Genomic DNA, 9991 nt, shown 5'->3' on the forward strand with positions numbered 1-9991 from the left:
GAAATGAGGACAACGGTTGACGTGATCAATTTGTCTCCTTCATATCCTTTGAATGATGTTCCTGAAAGAGTTTGGACCGGCAAAGATGTGTCTTATGAGCACTTGAGAGTGTTTGGTTGCTGAGCTTTTGTTCACATTCCAAAGAATGAAAGGTCCAAACTTGATAGTAAGTCAAGACAACGTTTTTTTCTTGGCTATGGGCGTGATGAATTTGGTTATAGATTGTGGGATTCGATCGACAAGAAAGTTATTCGAAGCCGTGATGTTGTGTTTCTTGAAAACCAAACAATTAAAGACTTTGGCAAAGGTGATTAACTAGAGCCAAAAACTAGTGATCTCATTGATATGAATCCATCTCCTTTATCTCCGATGGATGATGAAAATGGGAGAGATGTACAACTACCTATTGAAGATGTGGAGAATGATTTTAATCCTGAGAAAATCTACAAGGGACCGACAACCTTCGAGAAAGTATCCTCCCAATGAATTTGTGTTGATTTCCAATCAAGGAGAGCTCGAGAACTATCAAGAAGCAATTCAGCATGCAAAGAAAGATAATTAGAAAAAAGGTCATGGAAAAGGAGATGAATTTCTTACTTGAAAATCGCACTTATGTTTTAGTGAAGTTGCCTAAGGAAAAAAAAATTCTAAAAAATAAGTGGGTCTTCAAATTGAAGAATGATAGCAAGAATCTGAGGTATAAAGCACGTCTTGTTGTGAAAGGATTTGGGCAAAAGAAAGGTATTGACTTTGATGAGATTTTCTCGCCGATTGTGAAGATGTCTTCTATTCGGATTGTACTTGGCATGGCAACAAGTATGAACCTTGAAGTTGAGCAACTTGATCTGAAGACCGCATTTCTTTATGGTGATCTTGAGGAAGAAATTTACATGGAGCAACCGGAAGGTTTTGTAAATAAAGGGAAAAAGAAATTTGTTTGCAAATTGAAGAAAAGTTTATATGGTTTCAAGCAAGCCCCGCAGCAATGGTACAAAAAATTTGACTATTTCATGATAAATAATGATTTTTCTAAAACCACTTCGGACCATTGTGTGTTTGTGAAAAAAATTTGGATGGTAAATTTATTGTTCTTTTGCTTTATATTAATGACATGTTAATTGTGGGTCAAGATTACACTATAATTAACAGATTGAAATTGGAGTTGAGCAAGTCTTTTGCTATGAAAGATTTGAGGCCGGCAAAGCAAATACTTGACATGAAAATTGTTTGTAATCGCAAAAAGGGGCTAATTTGATTGTCTCAAGAAAGCTACATTGAAAAAGTTTTTGAGAGGTTCAACATAGATAAAGCAAAGTCGGTTGGTTGTCCATTTGCGAGTCACTTCAAACTTAGTTCGAATCATTGTCCTACAAGTGAGAAAGACAATGAAGAGATGTTGAAAATTCCTTATGCTTCAGCGGTTGGTTCTTTGATGTACGTCATGGTTTGTACAAGGCCGGATATTACTCATGTTGTTGGTGTGGTGAGTCATTTTCTCTCTAATCTGGGTAAAGAACATTGGGCAACGGTGAAGTCGATTCTAAGATATCTTCGAGGGACTTCGAAGGTGTGTTTGTGTTTTGGGGATGGTAAGTCGATACTTGATAGGTTCACGGAGTCAGACATGGCCAGTGATGTTGATTCTAGGAAATCTACTTCAGGGGTATGTGATGACATTTTCAGGGGGAGCTGTGGCATGACAATCTAAATCACAAAAATGTGTTGCTCTCTCAACTACCGAAGTTGAATTTATTGCCATTACGGAAGCTTGCAAAGAAGAGTTATGGTTGAAGAAATTTTTGGAAGAATTGGGTTTGAAGCAAGAAAGGTATGTGCTTTATTGTGATAGTCAAAGTGCTATTTATTTGAGTAAAAATTTTACTTTTCATTTGAGATCGAAACACATTAATGTGAGATACTATTGGATTCGTGATGTGTTAGATTCGAAATTGTTACCACTCGAAAAAGTTCACACGGATGATAATATTTCGAATATATTAACTAAGACTTTGTCGAGGGACAAACATTTGAAGTGTCAAACTTTGGCGAATATGGTTGATGCTTCCACCTATGTCAGTAGGGGGAGAATTATTGGGTATACCTCCTTAGTGGAATATGGGACCCAATTGGTTTATTAAAATATTTAGTTTGGTTTGGTGTTGGTTATAATATATTTTTAATGTATTATACCTAACTTTTGGAGGCCCAATGAATATTTTATAATTAGTTTGATAGTAGTTAGGGTTTTGATAAAAAGCCCAAGAAATATTATTTAATTTGTATGAAGTGTAGCAGCTGTCCTATTAATTGGTTTTTCCAAAGGTGAGCAACCAGGGTTATGATTATTGGGTGAGATAGTGCTCTTTCTCAGTGGGTTTTGTTTTTGAAGTACTATTTGTAGTTTTGTTGACAACTTCGGCTCAAAAGTTGTTGATTTGGATTCGTTATTTTAGGTCTTTTTTAATTTTGTTTCAAAGACAATTTATTCGTCTATTTGGTGAGGTCTTTCCTCTAGATTATTTGTGATTATTTGAAATTCACCTGAGGATAGTTTTGTGAGACCATTTGTGTCTCGTTTGTAATCGTTTGGAAACTATTGGTTGATAGTTGTAGCTCGACTTTTCGTGCCCCCCTTTCGGAAGATGAATAAGGCCTACAGTATCGGACTCTCACGGTTCTAAATCTGATCTCACAAGTGTAATGTGAAATAGATAAACACCAAAGAGCCCAAATCCAGCAAATCTTTTGAAAATTTGATTTTGAATTAAATTGCCAAAAATGGACTGCTTTGCCAAATACAGAGTCACCATCTAAATATTTTTTGGAGAAATTTAGGAAACCCATGACTCGTGCCAAAGGCTACTTGTCCGTCATTACCAAGATTGTCTCGGCTCGGGAACTTAGGTACGAGAGGGGAAGGTCATGAATTGAGCACCCCCGCTCGCCCGATGAAAGATTGGCCTCTACTAATCATGATATGAATTTTATTTACGCTATATACTCTTGTTCCGATTATTAGGCTAACATTATTATGTGATGCGCGCATAAGGTATAGACTAATTTGCGAAATTTGGAACATTTGATTTCATATTTGTTTTGAAAATCATTTCGAATATGTACCACTCGAAAAAGTGATCGCATATGAACATTACTCAAATTATTCCAATTCAAGCAAATAACCTTCATCCACAAGCATTCAAACAATTATAGCACTTAAGCGCTTAGCCTCATGGCAAGCATGCTAGAAATGGCAACATTCACACTCATGCAATATGCTAAAGCGAGTAAAGGCTTACCTAGTACTCCAAGCCAAAAAGAAATGATAAAGTTAGAAAAATGCATGATCCTAACTTATGCGATATGACTAATGCAACACACGCGATATGCAATCTAAATAGGGTCGGCTACTTAACATGGCATTTGAATCAATTAAATCTAAACACGTATTCAAAGAATGTTTAACTAACAATGTAAGTTCGAATGATGTGCCGAGCCCAATGTATGCATTACAAGTGGATGCAAACATGAAGCATGCTAATCAAAACATGATGTCCTAATCTAACCAACATAAGCTAGTAAATAAAAAATAAAAAGACGTGGGGTTGGAAGACATACACGTTATTACAACATTTGTGCCCTCACGCAGGAGGGTCCGAATAAACTAACTAGCTAACTGATTAAAGTTAAGCTAATTAATTAACAATTACAAAACGAAATGAATAAATAGCTAAACTACTTAACTAATTATTACAAACCTAATTAATTAACTATTCTAGCTAATTAAAATAATTACAATGCGAGACAAATTAATTATTCTAATTAATTAATTATAAAGCCAATATTTAATCACAACACTAATATTATTACAACATAGATCCCGAGGATCAATGGAGGACTCATGCATGAATGTGGTTGCCACCTGAAAAAAGGCTATTGTTTCTGTTGCTGAATACCTCTGTTGCACAGTAGAACACTTGCACTGATTTCCACCTCCAGACCAACTCTGTTCTGCTTCAAAAGGACACTGCTTGGTTTTACACTGGTGGTTGACAGGTGGCCTGCCGGCCACTGCTGACTGGATTGTCCTGCTGCAACAGAGGGCAAATAGAGCAGAGACAGTGTATTCTCAAGGGTTTGTTTGCACAACTTACCCCTCCTTATCATTTAAACAGCTTAAAGGGGTAATAAGTTTGATTCACAAATCACCAATGGATGCAATTTCATTGCATAATAGCTTATGAATCAAGTGTGCAATTTTAATGAATGCAATAAAACAAGACTCCTAAAACCACTTCCCTATCATGAAAGATCAAAGGAAATAGTTGACAATGAATTTTGAACCGTTTTCATCACTAATGAGTATGAAACGACTCAAGACTCAAGGATTCAATTAACGTCCGATTGAACCCAAAAGCAAATTATTATCTTGCACCCTTTTTAATCACCAATTTTATTACTTCATTTTAGATTACTATTCATTCTTTAATCAATTGAGTCCAAAAGGTGAATTTAAGTCCTCTAATGGAAAGAGGGCTCAAACCAAGTGTTGTTTTTGGCATGAAAGAGACATTATACCATTGGTAATGAACCCCCAAAAAGATTAAACCATTAAGCATGACATCTCAATCTCATGCTTAAACAAACAAGTAATTTGAAACCACTTTTAAAGCAAAACAAAAGCCAAGAAAGGAGGGAGGTTGCAGAGGTGATTACGAGTGATCACAAGAATGGAAAGCCATAAATATACATTATCAACTCAAATAAGATGGTGTCTAATGCCTAAAACACCAAGCTTATGAAGACAATTGCACTACAAGTATGCAAAACAAAGCTCAAATGCAACAAACACATAGAAACAGTCTTAAAACAATCCTAAATAAATCTTAAAACATGCTGGAATTAAGATAAAAATAGCTAGAACAATAAGCTAAAATATGGATCATGCTGGGCTAGTAAGCAAAACACAAGGAGGGGAGGCTAACCCCTTCAATTTTGGACTTCAAGACATGATTTTAGACACTGAAAATCAGTGTTTAAAAGCTCAAAAAAAGATAGTATAAAGGTGGGAAACACAAGTGTAAAGGCCTTGAGAGCAAAGTGTAAAGAATGGTGAATCACCCCTCAACCTTTATTGACCTTAAAACCCAAGTTTCAGCCCAAAAATACAGAAGTTAGACAGCCTAAAAACAGTTGGAAAACAGTAAGGAAAAAAAGTGATAAAGCAAGTAGAGAAGCAAAGTTTTATACCTCTTGAAGAAAAGAACCAATTCTAAGCAACAAACCAAGACAAACACACTTTCAAGAGCTCAAACAAGGCTCAAAGGTACCTCAACTCATAGATAGAGAGGTTTGGTTAAAAGTGTATAGGAAAAGGTTAAGAGTGTATAGGAAAAAGTGAAGAGTGTATAGGCAAAGGTGAAGAAATTTGCAAGAAAGAGAGAGAATTGTAAAGCGAGAGGAAAAATTTTACTCCAAAATTTTTCTAATCCCATGGCAAGAGGGGAGGTCCTCTATATATAGAGAAACATGAACCTCCCTCAGAAACATCCAGCCATACACGTGGGAGCAGATGCAAGCATCTGTGCAAACAGCTGGCACAGCTATCACAAAATATCTGCAAAACACATTGGTGGCCAACAGGCTACTAATGGTGGCCAGCAAGCCACTGCTGGTGGCTGACAGGCCACATCAGTGGCCGGCAACTAAAAACAATGGCCGACAGCCCATAGTAGTGGCCAGCAGGCCACCAGAGGTTACAGGCTTGAAAATCCAAGGTTTTGGTCCAAAAACAACGCAACAGGGGTGCAAGGTTTGAAAGGTTAAAAGCTGTGGCATTCCACTGAAGGCTTCGAGTACTTAACAAGCATATAGACTCATCATTGGGTGTGCAAGTGATGACATCCAAGTCGTAAAGGCCGTCAAAAATGGGGTGTCTACAATAGTGAAATCGAATTTCGATCCCGTAGACGTACCTCACATTGAGGGAATCACGTAAAAATTCTTGTGTCACTCTTGATTTAATTTTTCCGCATTAATTTTTATTTCAATTAATTGATTTACTTGTGAAAAATTATATATTTTCCCTAACACAATGAAGTCACAGCTCGGTATAAAATTGGCAGATTAAGACCCTTAAAGCCAAAATTACTGGGCTAAAACCGAGCTTACTAAGCTACGGTCTAATTATCTCCAGAAATGCCAGAGAAGGTTCGAGTTCCAGACTCCACCTCCGGCGGACATATTCTCATGTGCATGAGGATCACATTATGGTCATGTTTGTTTGGGTGGACATGAGCTTGGGATTGGACTAATAGTCCAACAAAATTATGAAACTGATGTTTGGTTAAACAATTAAAGTACGGACTAACAATCCATCCGAACATGGTATTCCATATCTGATGGACTATTCAATGCCACAGAGAGGGGTGAGATATAAATTGGAGGACTAAGTCAAAGTTTGGACTATTAGTCCTTCCTTATAATCCTACCTCAATCCAAACATAGGATATGATACACAATCCAAAGAGATTCGTAGTCCTAGAACTATTAGTCATGGAATGCTAATCCAACCTAATCCAGTCCAGCCAAACAAACATTGCCTATAGGTTTCGAGCAAGATATAAAGATGGTAATTGCAAAATTGGTTAGCCAAGAAACCAATAACGAAATAGTGGTTTCGATTTGCGGCATGGGGGTCTAGGAAAGACCACCCTTGCTAGGAAGGTATATCGTGACAGAGATGTGAGGCATCACTTTGACTCATTTGGATGGGCCTCCATCTCTCAACAATTCCATCTCAAAGGTATTTTACAACGGATTGTCTCTCAGCTCATACCAGAGAAGAATGAGCAACTTGGTCAAATGATAGATGAACAACTAATCAAGTTGTTGTATGAAGTTCAACAAAAAAGGAAATGCTTGATTGTTCTAGATGACATTTGGTCGGTAGATCATTGGCTCAGATTATCACCAGCCTTCCCTAGTACAGAAACGGGTAGCAGAGTTGTCCTTACAACTTGGAACAAAGATGTGGCCGCACTTGTGGGTCAAAATTGTTTGGTACATGAACTCAATTGCTTAAATGAAGAAGAGACTTGGAAGCTATTGGAGATGAAGGCTATCCCAAGAACATACAGGGCAGGTATTTTGCCTTGACGTAGAATATCACCACCCTCTTTTTATATATGGATTAAAATGGATCCAGTTCATGAGCATGCTTTGTGATAGACCTAACTTGACCTTGAAATTAAACTAAAGCTGCTGAAAATTGATCCGTTCTGCACTTATCTTCACTTTGAAAACATAATTTTTAAGGATCAAAGGTTTAATGTGTGTAGTTTATATGACAACGATTTCATCTAAATAAGATCATGTTTGTATTTTGTTTGGATTCTCTAAATTGAGTCTACCCTGCTGGAATTGAACTTGTATGGGAGATGTGCTTGTTTAAAGTCGACCTACTAAACCTAAAACAGCTAGTCAATCAGAAATTACCGTAATTTTGTCTAAGTAAAAATTGAGGTCTTCTATGCATTGATAAATTTTCTATTCGTTTTATTACAGAATTCAAAGTTGATGCAGGAATGGAGAAGTTGGGAATGGAAATGGTTGCAGGATGCGGGGGATGAGACGAAACGATATGGAGGAGGACGAGATGGAGGAGGACGAGACGAAACGATACTGGATGTGTTAGCTCTCAGCTACCAGGACTTGCCATATCAGCTGAAGTCATGTTTTCTACATTTGGCAATTATCCGGAAGGTTTTGATATAAATGTCGAGACTTTATATCAATTGTGGATGGCTGAAGGCTTCATATCCCAAGAGGAAAGACGAGAAGAAGAAACACTGATGGATGTGGCTGAACGTTTCTTGGGCGAACTAGCACAAAGGTGCATGGTTCAAGTAGAATTAAAGCCAGAGGAGTACTCAACAGATAGAGGAAGCAGAAGGTTTCTTTATTGTCGACTTCATGACCTCATGCGAGATTTATGCCTAGCAAGGAGAAAAACTTCCTTCAAATCATTGATTATCGACATACAAATGAGCAAGTGCATCTCTCCTCTTCATCGATGGAAACCTTGGTTGGTACCAGCAGTGGCAGTAAAATACATAGACTTGCCATCTATGAAGATAAGGACAGTAGCTACCTTCACCTCCTCAATCAAGAAGAAAGAGATAGGCACCTTCTGTCAGTTTCATTCTTCAACACTGGGTACTTTAGCAATCCGTTTGGAAGACTATTGAACCGTTTCTGCAGACATGTCAGATCTTTCAGAGCTATTCATTTCAATGAAATACAATCTGACTCTACTGATAGACCTGAAGAAGAGTTGGTTACGGTGGAAGGTGGTGGATCAGTGCCAAAAGAAATAGGAAAACTAATGCTTTTGAGGTACTTGGGGTTGGGAATACTAAATTCACAAAGTTGCCGTCAACAATAGGCAACCTAAAGTACTTGGAAACCGTTGATTTGCGGACAAATTCTGAGATCAGTGTGCCAAATGTGTTGTGGAAGATGGAAGGATTGATATATCTTTATCTTCATTTTGATTATTTTATTGTTACGGAAGGCAAACTACAAGTAGATGGCTCGAGAAAATTGGAGATTCTAGAAAACTTGGCTACAGATAAGGTTGATGCTAAAGGTCTCACCACATTAACCAATCTCCGGAGACTAGATGTACGCATACAGGAAAATCTTGAGGACCTGGAGTTGGTCAATAACTACCTTGTCAGCAACCACCGGCTACAATACACAACCACTTTGGTTGTTAATTGTGATTTTTCTTCAGGAGAAGGATTAAGCCTTCAGATACAACTGCTCGAGTGTAATTGCTTAGTTGAATTGTACATTAATGGGATTACAGGGAAGTTACCAGAATACGACCACCATTTCTGTCGAAGCCTTGCCCATTTAACCCTGTTTGGCTCTCACCTTAAGGATGACCCAATGGTGACACTGGAGAAGCTTCCTAACTTAAAGGTCCTTTACTTAATTAAATCCTTTGTGGGAAAGGAAACTCAGCTCATGGTTTTCCCCTTCTCACAGATCTCTGTCATTCATATTTACAAATGGAGACCTGGAGGGTGGATGGTGGAGCCATGCCTGTTCTTTATTCTCTATTCATTGCATCATGTGAGAATTTGAAGATGCTTCTGGATGGATTGAGATTCATCTCTACCCTCCATGAATTGAATATTTGTGATATGTCCGCAGCATTCAATGATAGGCTTAGCGAAGGAGGAGAGGATTTCCACAAATTTCGCCACATCCCTCACATTTGTTTCGAGTACATAAGTCCTTTTGTAGAGGAGTTTCAAGAAGTTCCAACAAGTATTTTAGTAAGCCACAATCTTATGAATTTGATCTTATGATTTCCCTTATTATGTCTTGTTTTTAACCTACTGTGAATTGCTGCAGGAACCTGACAAGCTATCAGCCCATGGCTCACCTCAGAAGCTTAACAAGCATAGCTATGGCAGCACCAATGCAAGTTCAGTTGAGCATTTTCTAAAAAAATCAACTGCAGTTAGTTAGTCACAGCAATTAGTTAGGATAAACTCAGTTGTAATTAGTTTTAGTCAGTTAAGTTGTGCTGTAACAATCAGTAACAAACTGTGTACATCTCTCTCTTAACAATGATTTGGAGATCAATACACTACAGGGAAAAAGGGTTACATCGGCAATTTTTTTCATGGCTAAAACTAGCAGTCTGGCACGTATTTACATTCTATATTTGTAAATTCATTTTCCTTTTCACCCGATTTAGCTGATTTCTAGCATTTTTGCCTTGATATATTTGGTTCTGGTTTCTCTTGCTCTTTCTGGTCCATGCAATGGGATGAAGGTCTTTCCATCTACATTTCTTTGGCAATACTGATAGCCAGTTGATGTAAAGAAATGGCATGGTGATCTAGAGATGTTTTTGCAGATTGAGAGGTGCATCCAACAGCCTGTTCATCAACAGGTAATATAAAGGAAACACTTT

General features: G+C 37.7%; 1 protein-coding gene across 2 annotated transcripts in view; it reads left to right on the forward strand.

Moving 5' to 3' along the window:
- Positions 1-9763, forward strand: part of LOC114279595 (putative disease resistance protein At1g50180) — a 35867-nt gene extending 26104 nt beyond the window's left edge. For both annotated transcript variants that reach the window (XR_014333579.1, XM_082875518.1), the window contains 2 exons: positions 7564-9344; positions 9424-9763. Coding sequence is in view for 1 of the 2 variants with exons in the window: in XM_082875518.1 (XP_082731644.1) it covers positions 7564-7628 (65 nt within the window). In the remaining variant the exon portion in view is untranslated. The remainder of the gene's footprint in view (positions 1-7563; positions 9345-9423) is intronic.
- Positions 9764-9991: the final 228 nt, after the last annotated feature.

This window comes from Camellia sinensis, chromosome 6 (genome assembly GCF_055761805.1).
Source record: "Camellia sinensis isolate YWXY chromosome 6, ASM5576180v1, whole genome shotgun sequence".
Taxonomy (NCBI): domain Eukaryota; kingdom Viridiplantae; phylum Streptophyta; class Magnoliopsida; order Ericales; family Theaceae; genus Camellia; species Camellia sinensis.